Genomic DNA, 15,473 nt, shown 5'->3' with positions numbered 1-15,473 from the left:
AGAATAGACCTAGACACTGTAGAGATACTGGGCTCATGCACCTGTACCCCACCAGTGGTTTGGTGCACCCTGCTAGAGGGGTGGCTTACCTATACCATAGGCAGTGGGTTGTAGGCATGGCACACAGGAATGTGTGCACACAGGAATGTGTGCCACGTTGACTTCACTTTTCTCTGCACAAAAACATGCAGCCTGCAATGGCAGTGTATGTGTGTGTGTTATGGTACAGGGCCTCTAAGGTGGGCACAATATGTGCTGCAGTCCTTAGTGGACTTCCCTGGTCACAGTGCCCTTGGAACCCAAGGTACCTTTTACAAGGGACTTACAAGTGGCCAGAGAGTTGCCAATTGGGTTTGCAAGAGTACTGTTTTAGGGAAAGAACATAGGCCCTGGGTACCTGGTTGGCAGGAACCCAGGGCACACTTAAAGAGCATCAACATCAGGCAAAGAGTGGGGGGCAACCATGCAAAAAGGGGCACTTTCCTACAAACTGTTGCTCCAATGGACCCTCTAAAATAACCCCTGGGGAAGAATTGCTAGCCGTGGGTGTGCTAATCGAACGTAATGTTTCAGGGGAGATGGTGTTTGAGGCTCCATGGTAAGGGGTGTGGTGAAAGGAGCTACAGGGAGCAAGTTTTTGCAGTGTCTCCATCGCTTTGGCTGTCTCTGTATCCATTTTGATCTTTTCTAAAGCCTGATCTACTTGGGGACCAAAGAGGTGCTCACTATCAAAGGGCATGGTCAGCAGGTTCTGCTAAACTTCCAGCTTAAAGCCAAAGATACCATGTGTGTCTATGTAGCAGAATGTTAGAATACTCTAATAACCCTCTGGCAGCGGAGGAGGCTACGTTTAGGGCATGGCGAATAGAGGTGTTGGAAATCAGCTTGCCCTCAGAAACTATCTCCTGACCCCTTTTTCTATGATATTGAGGGAGGCATTGGAGGACCGCCTCCATTTTGCCACAGAGGGAAGGATCAGATCTTGCACTGAGGCCATGAGAATTATACATGCGCCAGTGGTTGGACGATTGCACGCCTACCCGCTTCCTTGCCGCATCTATGCATTTACTTTCCATATCTAGTTGTGTGGCATCCCCGCTGGCCTGGAAGTTGGCTAGCTTACAGGCAGTAGTGATTACGCCAGAGCTGGGTGAGATCTCATTGCAAATATAGATGGGATCAGAAGGGGGCGACTTTATATTTTTATACACTCTAGGTGTTATAACCCAAGCCCAGACAAGGTCTTTAAAATGTTGGGCGTGAGACATAACATGCCCTTGAGCATGGGGAGGTACTGAGAGGAGTGGTGAGGGGAGGCGAGGGTTTCAAAGAGTAATTCCTCCTTCAGGGGCTCAGTGCAGCTTTCCATCTTATGAAAGGACGGCGGCCATACCAATGAGTTCTTGCAAGGATGCAGAATCATCCGGAGGGGCAGGCAGGGTAAAGGTCTTGGTCTGTGTCCCCTTGTGGGTCCACATAGTAGGAGTCCCATGAATCACCCTGTGGGAGAGTGTCAAATGTTTTATCCCCGCCACCCATGGCCACCCTTGTCGTAATGTGGAGACCCTTGGGGTGTGATGTGAAGGGGGTCCTCTGGAGAAGAAGGTGGGGAAGGAAGAGGAAGAGTGCAAGGTGATGGTGGTGCATAGGGTAAGGGGCTGGCAGCCTTATCCGCTTTCTTGTGTTGCTTTGCCTCGGAAAACCTGTAATGTCCAAGGCCTCCTTGAAGGCTAGCCAACATTTTGAGAGTGGAGCAGCAGTCCCCAAGAGCAGGCACAGGTGTGGCCCGTGTGGGGGTGTCTATCCACATGCTTCTGCCTTGAGTCAAGGTGCTACAGCCTTGAGTCAAGGTGCTACAGCATCTTATGATGAATCTGCTCAATTGCGCCAGTGTTATACTTGCTGGGTGACGCTGAAGTCTTCGACTCCAAGGCTGCCTACGGTTTCGGTGCCGAGGCAGATGTCAGTGCCGAGGGTTGACTGTGCCAGTGTGGCCAGCGCCAAAGAGGATGGTCTCAAAGGCTTCTTCTGTGCCAAGTCAGAGCTGGGCGGGCGTCCAAAGTGGTTGGTCGGTGTAAACCCTGGCCCCAGGGCAGTGGCAGTCCATAAGTCCATTTCTGGTGTTCAAGAATGGCTGAGTGCCCTTAGGCTGAATGCTGCTCGATATGAGTGCAGTGTCTTGGGGGAGAGGGTGCTGTACTCCTGGACTGCTGAGCTAGTGGAATGTCCTCGTGCTCTAGGTCAGAGCCAGAATGTTCTCCAGGGGAGGGAGCAGACAGTTGTGGGTGTTCTTTAGATGACCTCTGGACCAAAAAGGTCTGGGGTGTCGTCTCTGCCCCTACGCAACATCTCGAGTTGACGAGCATGAAAGTGACAGGGAATTTTTGGTGCAGAAAGAACGGCAAGCATCGCAGGCGGCATCACTGTGTTTCGGCAACAATCACAGAATTCATACCTGGTGGAGATCTGCCAGAGGATCTTTCACATGACTTCAAGGACAATATTGGAATGACGGCCATTCCTTCACTGTTTAGGCATGGTGGAAAAATGCGACAAAGACGGCAGGATGGGCCGATCTTGACCCGGACTCCGCTCGAGCGAAGTAGTTAGACGTCGACCTGAGACACATTAAGGGAGACTCAATCAAAGTACAATACAAGAGGAGGGAAGGAACTGCGTGAACCGAAAAGAGCACTGCAATGGTATCATCCCGGATCACATGACCGAACCAGACGGTGGGAAAAGAAAACAATCTAACAGTAGAGTTGATGAATATGTGCATTATTGCCACGAGGAGGAGTCACGGCACCTTGTCACTCGAAAGACTTCTTTGAGGAAAAACACATCTTGGTTGGGGCTTCGCTCTGCCCCAACCAAGACTCCTTAAATGCAACTGTTTCCACAGTTAGAAGACGTAAGAAAAGGGGTTCTATGCGCTCTTCTGCTAGGGGCTCTACCTTCAATGCAGACAGCCCTCAGTCTGAGGGGTACATCATGTCAAGATCTCAGGGAAGGGATACACTGACAGATGGTACTGAGTCTACATCTCATATGCATGATACGTCTAATACGAATGAGATCACACTAACCACAATCTACAACACCATGATGTCGCATCGAGCGGAGATAAAAGCAGAGAATTTACGTACCCAGGCTACATGCTCGAAGGTTAAGAACGCTGTTCGACGAGCTATTAAACTTTGTACTGAAACAGCCGACAGAGTGACCGAAACCGAGGCAAGGATTTCTGCCTTAGAGGATGAGAATGCTGCTCAGAAGCAAGAACTTGATAATATCAAATCCCACAAAGACGATCTTACGTATAAACTGGCGGGCCTGGAGAATCAGGCCCGCAGGAGTAACCTACGTTTTCTTGGTATACCAGAGAAAAAGGAAGGGGGGGATGCTAGGAGATTTATTATTTAGTTACTCAAAGAAGCTTTTCCCGATCTAACTACTTGGGATTGGTCTAAAGAAGTGCAAAGGGCCCACCGATTTCCATTTACGATAAGGAAACCATGTCAGGGAGCCGAGGAATATCCTAGAGCTATACTGGTATCCTTTAACAATTTTCTTGCAAGGGAAGACATTTTTACGCTAGCTAGGCCCGACAAGAAAGCAGTGGCTAAGGGCTGCGAGTTTTTTGTTAGGCCAGATTTCTGTCAGGCGACAGTTGCTCAGCGTTGGCATCTACGTCAGCTTATACCCGATTTTCAAAGGAAAGGTGCCATTGTATTTTTGCAGAACCCAGCTAAGCTGAAAATAGTTATGAATAGACAAAATATTTTCTGTCAAATCAAAGCAAAAGAATATTTAGAGTCTCTATGAACTTGTCCGTAATTATTTACATGAAGATGCAGAATATTATTGTCTAAATATCTTTTTTTTATTTTTCACATTTAGTAGTTGGTTATCTCTCCAGGATGTTCTGGGGCAGGAGGACGCGGCATTCCATATTTATCAGGAACTGAGAGTTCCTGGGCCTCATATGTTGGGGAGGGGGGTGGGGTTTCTTTTTTGGGTGTGGGTGTTGGGGTGGTGGTGGGGTTGCAAGGCAGTGGCGATTGCTAGAGCACACAATAAATATGGCTAATGTACTACGATCTGTATTATGTTTCTGGATATGTTTTGTGAGAAAGCTGACCCTGATATTTTCAGATTTAAAATTATATAATAATGGATAGGAAACTTAAAATATGTTCTTTGAATATTAACGGCCTTAATGACTTCAAAAAGATTGGGGTTTTACGTAAACTAATTCAGTCCCTAAATATTGATATTCTTTGTCTCCAGGAGACACATATTTCCTGGGATAAACGGAATATGCTGAGGAATCTGGGTCTTGAACTCCTAATTAGCTCAAAACAAACAGGGGTTAAGAGGGGAGTAGCAATTTGTATGAAAAAAAATGTTGGAAAATGTCTCAGAACAGCATCCGATAAATGGGGCCGTTGGGGGCTGGCTGAATTTAGTGTCAATGGGAATAGATTTACGGTTTGCTGTCTATATGGTCCCAATCTGGATGATGGTGAGGTGTTTAACATAGTCAATACAGAATTGGCGGCATGGTGTCAGCCCTTAATCGTATGCGGAGATATGAATGTTCATATTGAAGCCAGCAGCAATATTCGAACCTCCGGGAATTACAACGGCCGTAAGACGAGAACCTATAGAGCTTTAAGGGAATTAGTCGTTAGCAACGGGTTGTACGATGTTTGGAATAAATATAAACCTACTGATCCTGGTTTTACTTTTTTCTCAGTCCCGCATAAAAAGTTTGTTCGTTTAGACTACTTTTTTACTTCTTCTATTTTTCTGGACAACTTAGTAATAGAGATCCTACCACAACTTGTTTCTGATCATAATCCTTTAATACTAGAAATATCATTACCTTTAAATAACTACAATTTCAATCGCCATTGGTCATTTCAAAGGAGCCTTCTTCTTGATGATAATTATCTTAGACATATGGCTAAAATTATTAAGGATTTCTTTGTTCGTAATAATGATACCGCTTCAGTCCAAGTTGTCTGGGACACTTTTAAATCGATTGTTAGAGGGGAAACAATCTGTTATTCTAATTATTTTCGTAAGAAGGCAAAACTAGAGTTTAGGAACAAACTTGATAACGTTAGGGAGGCAGAGTTAAAATTAGTTGCACACATTAAGAATGGTAGTGATGCTGATATTGATGAAGCCCAACGACTTCTAACTATTGAACGAGCTGCTTCATACTCCTTTTTAGCAGACCAAGTAGCAGTGCAATATAAACAACACAAAGCTGAGTGCTACGAGCTGAATGAACAAACATGGAGAATATTAGCTCAAAGGATTAGACAAAAGGCTATGCTAAATGATATAACTAAAATTACTGATTTAGATGGAGTATCCCAAGAATCTAAGGCTGGAATCCTGAAGGCTTTTAATGGTTTTTACAAACTCTTATATAATAAATCTGGGGATGAGACCGATGAGGTCGATGTAGGTAAGGATCCACTCGAGTATCTTAGAGAGATCGATAACGTACCTATTGTTGAGGGGGATTCGGTGCTCCTCGCTGCCCCGATCACCTGGGAGGAGATTGAAATAGCTATTCTTAGCTTAGCCCCTGGGAAAGCTATGGGGCCTGACCAAAACCCCCTCGAATTTTACCGGACTTTTAGGAACATGTTAAAACCCGAGCTACTTAAGATTTTTCAGTTAGCATTCCAAGGGCATCCACCTGCTTCATGGTCTCTTGCCACGATTATAGTATTTAAAAAGAAAGACAAGGATGGCACTGAATTAGGGTCGTATCGGCCTATATCCCTTATCACATCTGATAGTAAAACCTTTTCTAAAATACTTGCCAACAGACTTTATGATATGATGCCTATGCTGGTTTCCAAAATTCAGCACGGATTTATTAAAAAAAGGGACACTACAGATCATGTTAGACGCATCATTACTCTATTAGATTGGGCGCAGGCCACGGGATCCCCAGTCGGCGTCATCCTGTTGGACGCGGAAAAAGCGTTTGACAGGGTCGACTGGGGGTTCCTTTGGTCTGTTCTAGCATGGAAGGGATTCCCTAAGGAGTATATTTTGGCCATTCAGGCGCTATATCATGATTCGAAAGCAGTAATCCGGATAGGTACGGAAATATCCTGCCCGTTTCCGATTACCAGGGGGACAAGACAGGGTTGTCCCTGCTCTCCCCTGCTGTTCGCTTTATATATCGATCCCTACCTGAACAAAATCGCAACAGAAGAGGGAATTCCTCCAGTGATACTACATCAAACAAAACATATTTTTGCGTACGCTGATGACGTTGCCGTCGTAACCCCTGATGTATGCATATCTTTCCCTAAGATCATAGAACTTGCTCAGGAATTCGGCAAGATATCGGGATATAAGCTTAATATATCTAAAACCCAGCTAATTCATTCATCTGTAGGCAGACCCGAGGGTGTTGTATTTACTCCTACCGCGTCATATCTTGGTGTTACGATTTCCTCAACTGTCGATGACATCATAGGGCTCAACACAGATTCTTTATGATCATTTACCAATAGGACTTTAGAGAGAATAAACAATCTGCATCTATCTCTATGCGGCCGTACTAACGTAGTTAAAATGCTTATATTACCGAAATGTCTTTATTTATTTCGTACTATTCCTCTTTTGTTTTCTTCATTTTTTTTCAATAAATTAGATCGAAGTATTTCTAGGTTCCTTTGGGGTTATCGGAGAGCCAGAAGATCTCTTAAATGGTGTATCCTTCCAAAACTGAGGGGTGGATTAGGGATTCCAAGTTTCCGAATTTACTATTGGGCAGTTACATTAAGACTAATGGGTCCCTTAATGTTTCAAGACTTTAGCCTAGAAGATGCCATGAAACCATCAATTTACGAAATGTTACTTGGAGCGGAAGCTCGACAATGTTTGTTTAAAATAATAGAACCTAGCTATTATAAAAAAACTAAATTTAAAATTATGATGGCTGCATTTCAGACCTGGAAACAAATTAATAAGAAATTCGATCTCCTGTCTAATTTGAATTATTATACACCTTTCCTAAAGAATCCACTACTGCCTGAGATTTTTAATGATCACGTTATATACAGATGGATCAATTCTAAAATAAGCTCACTTGGTATACTATACCGGGATGGGCAACTCACTACATATTATGATCTGCAGAGGGAATTCGGCCTGAACAGAGGTGATTTCTTCAAATATTTACAGATTCGCAGCTTTTTAGAGTCAAAGAACCTAATCGATACTGAATCTATGAATAAAATAGATTTATTGGAAAGCTGCCGTAAGAAAAATAAAATTGGTGTAATTTATCAAATGATGTTAGAAAGAATCCAAGACAATTTAGATATATATACAGATAAATGGAAAATATGTTTTGGTGTTGAAAGTATCGATTTATCCAGATCTCTAGAAGTCTGCATTGTTATTTTTAACGGATCACTCAAAAGCCAACATTTCATGTCCACATTCGACTTATATTACACCCCATCTAAACTAATGAAATGGAATGCACAAAAGGGTACCAGTTGTAGTCGCTGTGGACATTCTGCTGCTGATTCAAGTCATATGTTTTTCGGTTGTTTGAAATTAAATCAATTTATCACACAAGTGCAAGGTTTTTTAAATAACATCCTGTTACTCTAACAGCCAAACTAGTGATACTAGGAATCCAATCTGACCAAATTGGCATTAAGACAACTGCAGAAGAAGGATTCCTATTTATTGCTATGTCATCTTACCGAAACTGTATAACTTCTCGCTGGTTAGATACTGATCCACCGGTATTCCATCAATGGTTATCTTAACTGTTAAGCATATATCAACTGGAAATTGCTGTTTACAAAGTTAAGGGTCGGGAAAAAAAGGCATTCGGCCAAAAATTATGGTTGCCAATCACAAATTGGATATAATTGGTTTCTATTTCCTTTTTTTTTAATCATATTTGTCTTTTCGCCTTTTCGATGTATCATGGCACTGTATTATTTGTAATTATTTTTTCTGATATTTCATGTGTAACTGTGCAATCTTCCACTGCCAATAAAATAATTAAAAAAAAAAAAAAAAAAAAAGGAAAAACACATCAAGGTCCAACACTAGATAGGAGTATGCCCAGCAATGTGCATCTTTAGCCTCAAATGCCTTGTAAATAAATACATATATGTATATCACTGATGAGGTTTTCAGTGATAGATATAGACAAAGAAAAAGTCTTTGTAAACTATTTTTATATTAATAAATGTGGTTGCTTGATTTTAAATTGCATGTTAACGTCCAATTAATTTATTTCCAAATAAACTTTTTTGGTTGCCTGACCAACCCGTAATTATTTTATTCTAAAGTGGAAAACAGAAGCCACTTACATGTGCAAGTCTATAAGAGATACAAAAAAAGTACAAAATAGCATTTTTTAATCTGATTTGTCAAAAATGTGTTCTACTGTTTAGAAAATATGTTCTGAATACCTGAACTTGCTTGGCGTTGGTCATAACCTGGATCATATCCAGAGGCGGAATGACTGGCGGGCTCATATGTTCTTGCAGACATGCCATAATCTTTATTGTATCCAGAGCTTGATTGAAGACTACTAGAGTTGTATGTTGTTGGAGACTCACCAAAACCTTTGTTGTATGCAGAACTTGGGAGGCTGCTGCGAGATTCATATGTCCTTGAAGATTCCTGATCTTTGTTGTATCCATAGGTTTGCTGCTGAGTACCAGAGTCATAAGTTCTTGCAGACCCTTCATAACCTTTACTGTACCCAGAGCCTGGCTGATTATTCCCAGAGTCATACGATCTTGCAGATCGGTCATAATCTTTATTATATCCAGAACTTGACTGGCTGGTGCTAGAGCCATATGCTACTGCAGACCTATCATAACCCTTACTATATCCAGACCCTGACTGACTACTGCCAGAGTCGTATGTTCTTGAAGACTTATCATAATCTTTACTATAGCCTGTGCTTGAGTGACGACTACCAGATTCGTATCCTTTTGAAGATCGGTTATCCCCCGCAGATTTGGCATAGCCACCAGCCTGGGGTAAGAAAACAGAAAGTTAACAGTTAAAATTGCATATTAACTTACATACTCACAACTACTTGTTCTGGACAATGTTTTGGGCTCAGAGAAAAACTAGGCTGAATGAGGACAAATAGTCTTTGGGCTTCCCATAACTTTATGCGCTCTCAAAAGAACACTAAACCGTTTGGTGGCAAGTGAATTGAAGAACAAGTTACTTACCTTTGGCAATTATCTTTTTGGGGAATACTCCATTTAACCACAGATTCCTCACCTTTTGAATACCCCCAGGCACAACTCTGGGTCATAATTTTTCAACGCAATTATTGCAGGTGCCGGCAGATAGTGCACAGGACTCTGCAGTAAATCTGCACTTCCTTCAGAAGTGAAGGCGCAACCATCTATACAGTCCACTCCTGCGTGATGACATCCATTTATCCTGAGCTTTCCGATGTCCTAAGATGCAGATCAGGCATGACAGATTGTAGACAACAGTGTGATAAATCCAACTTTGGACCTTGTTACAATCAAGGAGTCCACTTCACAGAATGGGAATAGGGAGGACAGTGAGGAATCTGGGATTAGCTACAGGAAAAAACGCTATAACGCGGTTATAACCATTCCATGCAGTTACTGCGAAGCTATTACCACTCAAAACTTTACCACGCTTGCCTTTTATGATGGATATGCCTTGACAAAGATTTTTGTTCCAAAGGCATGAATGGTAAAGGCATATGTACGGTAATAGCTGTGTAGTAACTGCAGCGCAAAAAAAAAGAAAACGCAAATCACAGTAATAATAAGGTAACGGTAATATTTAAATACTATAATAACAAATGCAGCCACTCTTCCCTTGCCCCCACTTCACTAAAAACTGCTCTCTAGTCACTGTCCGTTCTTCGGTCACGCTGCTCTCTGATTTTTAGAACTCTGGGTTGTACCGGGGGGTCAGTAATAGGGATATGGGGATATGGGGATGGGTGGGCCTAGGAGTCTGACATGGGGCTCAAGGAAGGGGACAAGATGTTTTTTAGGGCTGCAAAATCAAGGGGGGTTTCCTAGGGGTGGGTATTAGGGCTAAAATCTAGGGGAAGGACAGTTTAAAGACCTCTAGGTATTGGGCTGCAGAGCTTGTGCATACCAGCAGCAGAATCAAGTAGGGTGTGCCCCAGGGCTTGCAGCCTGCCTTTTGGTTCTTGTGACGACCAGTTGACGGGGCTCCTGGGAAACGCCTGTGCAGCATTTAATCCCATCCCGGACTGTGTGCGCCCGTTGGGGCGGGACTGATTTGACCCACGACCAGCCTCCACGTTCCTGATGGTGCTGCTTTTCCCCCACCGGCATCATAAGGTCACTGGCCCCTTGCAACTCAGAGCACTGAGGGGTTCATGGAGGACCCCGGACGTGCACCACCCAGCAGTGAAAGTGTGCACATATGTCTATGTAGCAATCTGGCAGATGTCCAGTACTGAAAGGATTAGTTACTTTCCTGTAATCCTAGTTCTCTTCCAGGGGTAAACTCATCAAAGTCATAAGCACTGAATAGTCCCGCCCACGTGCGGGACCCCGGAGCAATAGCCAATAATATGCATATATCTACATATATCTCCAAACAGACAGCTCGAATCCCCGAGCTGTTCCCCAAGTAAGGACACTCCAGCCAATTCTCCTTTGTCTCTGCGTTTAGTTTATTTTTAACGCACACATGCAGTCAACAAACGCGTTTCGGCGTTGCCGCCTTCGTCAGTGTTGGCTGACAGAGACATTTTTCCTTTTTTAAATAAAGTTTAAGAAGTTGTGTCACATGGTAAAAAATAGTAAACCTAAAAAGAGGCATATAAATTCATTCGTTTTTGGCAGCCATCTTGTAACGTCTTAAATTGGTATTAACGTTAACCAAACAAAATGTTAAATCACATTTCTCAAGGTTTTCATTTAATTCATTTCAGTAAAATCCTAATTGTAATAGAATGTGGGATTAACGAATCATTTTATGTAGACTCAGCTTCGAATTACATTACCCTGAATGGTTTTTTTTATCACTAAGTCCCCACAATTCGAGGGATATTATTACCTTATATCCCACTTCCTAATGACAATGAATATACATTCATGATAGTATATCGTTTATCTTTGTGGAACGTATCATGCCCTGAATGGGCTATCATATAATAGACTCTTAATTCAGAATCCATTAATACCATTGTTCAACAAGATGGCTAAAAATTTGTTTTCTCTCAAAAGAGCCTCATAATGTCCCCTAGGTTCACTACTATTATGCCCTAATGGGATAATCCCATCCTATTATCTGGAGAGAAGGGAGGACATGTTGATGGAGAAAGGGGAGAGGGCAGGTAGAACTTTCATTTTAGGGAATAGTTACACAGCTAGGGAGTCATATTCTTCATTACCTGTTTATAACTATTTGGAAGGGGAAGGAAGGAAGGGAAGAGGGACAGTGGCAGTTCCCCATACAGTATATTTGCTTTTACTTTCAACTTGTGGGTTAGTGTAGGTGTACCCACATTTCTTCTTCGTTGTTCAGACCTATTGGGTTCTTAGTTTGGAGCATGATAATATAGCGAGACTCCAACATTCTTAGCTTTTTGACCCAATCTCCTCCTCTCTCCGTTCTGACCAATTGGTCCAATATGAAAAAGGATAGCAGATTGTTATTGCTTTGATGCATCTTCTCATAATGTCGGGCCACCAGGTAGGTTTGATCTTTCAAATTTATTGCCCTCATGTGTTCGAGGATTCTAAGTTTGGTCTGTTTGATGGTACTGCCCACGTATTTCTTACCACATGGGCAGACCAAGCAGTATACAGTGAACTCTGAATTGCAGTTCAATGGTTTGGAGATTTGCCTTTTCTGCCCCCTTCCTGGTACTTCATACTCTTTTACCTTCTTGGAGTTTCTACAAGCCTTGCATTTCATGCATGGATAGAAACCCAAAACTGAGGCTTTCTTCTTTCTGCTTACTTCGTGGTGGCTATTCACTAGGTGGTCTCTGAGTGAGTGACTTCTACGATATGTTACCAAGGGATAGTCAGACAAAGACTTTCTCAAGACGCTGTCTGATTTAAGTATCTTCCAATTTCTACGCAGAATTTGGAATATCTCTGGTGACTTATCATTATAGTTGGTGATAAGTCTCAGTGTCATGTCTGCTTTCTTGACCTTGTCAATTAGTAATTCCTCCCTTGGTCGTGCGTCACTCCTTTTTTCCGCCTCATTCAGGACCCCTCTATGGTAACCCCTTGCTTCGAATCTCTGTCTAGATTCCTTTTTGGCCCTTTTGTACTCCTCCTCAGTAGAGCAGTTCCGCTTAATGCGCAAGAACTCCCCCAGTGGGATATTGTTCACTACACTACGTGGGTGACAGCTACCAGCATGCAGGATTGTATTCCCTGCCGTCGGTTTTCTGTACAACGATGTCTGTATCTTATTGTCCTCAATATACACTTTTAGATCTAAATAGAAAACCTCGTTTTTGCTTATGGTGCTGGTAAAGCTGAGGTTGAGGTTGTTTTTATTGAGGTCTCTGATGTATTCCTCTGCCTCATCCTGTGTTCCCCGCCACACGATGAAAAGATCATCAATGTAGCGGGTCCACAAGGATATTTTCTCAACCCATTTTTTGTTGGTTCCTGCCCAGGCCACGTGCTCCTCCCACCAGCCCACGAATAAATTTGCGTAGCTGGGGGCGAAGCACGTGCCCATCGCAGTCCCCTGTAGCTGCAGATACATTTGGCCTGAAAATAGAAAAATGTTATTTTTCAAACAGAATTCCGTTAATGCAATAATCATATGGTTATGTGTCCTGAATTTCAACGGCCTTCTTTGCAAGAAAAAGTTCATTGCTTCTAGACCATCTTCGTGTCTAATCGATGTGTAGAGGCTTGTAATGTAATGTTATCAGTAATAAGTCCTCATCCCACATCACTCCTTGGACAGTTCTTAGGAAGTCCTGTGTGTCCCTAAGGTAGGAGCTCAAGTCTTTCACTAGTGGTGCTATAAAGTTATCAATATACATAGACGTCTTTTCTAACAAACTGTCTATTGCCGACACTATTGGTCGTCCAGGGGGCCAGATTTTACTCTTATGTACTTTCGGCAAGTGGTAGAACGTTGCTAACTGTGGATGTTCATTTTTTAAGTTCATCCAGTCCTTCACATCCAGTATTCCTTTGTCCTTCCATTCCGTAATAAGAGTATGAAACCTTGTTATGCTCCCAACATATTGTTCTCTTTTGATGGGTGTATAATGTTCTGGTTTCCTCAGTTGTGAGAGAGCCTCGTTCTCGTATTGCTGTCTGTTTAGCAACACGATGTTTCCCCCTTTGTCACTGGGTTTGATGACTATTGTGTCATCCTCTTTAAGGTTTTTAATTGTGTCCCAATCCAATTTATTGAAGTTTCTTTTAGCACCATCAAACTTTCTTTTCTGTAGGTCCTTTAATTCCTCAATGACCACTTCCTGAAAAGTATCTATCGCATCATGTGCACCCTTGGGGTTAAAGTGTGATTTGATTTTCATGCTGCTCCTGCAGCCTTTCTGAATGATTCCTCCTTCTTCCAGGAATTGCGTTGGTGATTCCCTAGGGTCGTCTTGTGAATTGGTGTCATCCATTAGTCCTTGTACTGCAATAAGCGCTTCCAAATCAGTGCCTACCAGTAGATTAGTACTTTCATCTGTGATCACTGGTGCTGCATCCTTGGGGTGAAGTTTGAAAATCTTCATTAACTTGACCTTCCTTACAAATTTGAAGAGGTCAATGCGAACTTGAGTGTAGTCAAAGGCTGGGGTACTGAAAGGATTAGTTATTTACCTGTAATCCTAGTTCTCTTCCAGGGGTAAACTCATCAAAGTCATAAGCACTGAATAGTCCCGCCCACGTGCGGGACCCCGGAGCAATAGCCAATAATATGCATATATCTACATAATGATTCATGCTTATGTTTTCTGTGATTTTTTCTTTCTATGAATTGGACATATAACTGAAATGTACGTAGATTTAAGGATTTTTATTAAGATAACAAAAACTTTTTGGTAACACTGTAGAGAATCCCTATGATGAATTATTGAGTACTTTTGAGGGGGATGTATATATTTTTTGCATAATGGGTACGGAAACTTTAATATTTGGCAACCCAACAAGGTTGCCAAAAGCCGATCCACGGCAATATGTTTCGTTTCTGACCCATCATTCAAATTGTGGGAGGACAATGTGCCGATTCACGGCGTAATTTGAGATTGATTATTTTCTTTGTTTTCTTAAATCGCATGGTCTATTATAGACTTGCTATTTGGGTTTTCAATTGTGCTTAATATAACAGTACTCTTTGTAAATATTCACTGGTACTACCAATATGGCGTTCGCACGTTAGTCCTTTCTTTGTGACCCTCAATCTCAATTGTGTACTCATGGGTAATAAAATGGCGCTTGCAAGCGCGGGACGTTGTAACTACATTGAAGAAGGAAGCACAGCTTCCGAAACGCGTCTGTGCTAAGTAAAGTTGCTACCTGGAAAATTGATCCCGAGTGTGCAGTCCTTATTTCTTCCCGGGACCGGGGAGAGATTGAGCTTTGATTTGTAAAGCGCGAGGCTCCGACGCGCTTGGACCGCACCCGCCCACTAGTAGTGCCGCGCCTTTGGAGCAGAGAGCGAATATCTACATATATATATATATAAATACATATAAATACGCATAAAATAACCATATATATATAGATAATATGCATATACATATACATATGCAGCCCAAAAAACCATACTAGGCTAAAAAAACTGCCATAATAGCCTGTAAAATCTTTACATTTGCTAAATAAAGACATATAAAACACATTATATGCTAATGTAAAGAAGAAAACACTGCCTAGGTTTTCTTTGAAACACAAAACCTTTATTTTCAAAGGTAAAAACAGGCAGGATCATAGAGGCAGCTTTAGCCTAGATGGGCTGCATTGTAACAGGAAAATCGGGCGCCGTGCTTTTAAGACCTCTGTGAGCCTCCAGGCTCCCATCATGCACCACAGGTGACAGTTGGGTCAGTTCTTTTGGACGGCGTATAACAGTGTGATAACTGCATGGGTAACATGTAAAAGAGACAGTTCTGGTATTCGTCCGGGGAGGCGGGTGGTTGTGCTTATGACTTTGATGAGTATACCCCTGGAAGAGAACTAGTATTACAGGTAAGCAACTAATCCTTCTCTTCCAGGGGATACTCATCAATAGTCATAAGCACTGAATAGAGTAGCAAGCCCATCCCATACCCTGCGGACGAATACCAGACTCTCCAAACGGTACACTCATATAGATATTACCCAAACAAATTCCTCAGGGATGCCTGACCAACTTGGGCATCCGCTTGAGCATCAGAATCAAGGCAGTAATGGCGAGAAAAGGTATGAACCGAACGCCATTTA

The 15,473-nt window shown here is 42.4% G+C and overlaps 1 protein-coding gene across 2 annotated transcripts in view; it reads right to left on the bottom strand.

Annotated features, from left to right (window-relative positions):
* The window catches only part of LOC144829004 (uncharacterized), a 391,507-nt gene that overhangs the window by 71,912 nt on the left and 304,122 nt on the right, over positions 1-15,473 (bottom strand). For both annotated transcript variants that reach the window (XM_078687693.1, XM_078687694.1), the window contains exon 13: positions 8,484-9,057. In XM_078687693.1, the coding sequence (XP_078543819.1) occupies positions 8,484-9,057 (574 nt within the window). The remainder of the gene's footprint in view (positions 1-8,483; positions 9,058-15,473) is intronic.

Source organism: Lissotriton helveticus, chromosome 4_1, assembly GCF_964261635.1.
Source record: "Lissotriton helveticus chromosome 4_1, aLisHel1.1, whole genome shotgun sequence".
Lineage (NCBI taxonomy): Eukaryota > Metazoa > Chordata > Amphibia > Caudata > Salamandridae > Lissotriton > Lissotriton helveticus.
This window is presented reverse-complemented; position numbering and strand designations above follow the sequence as displayed.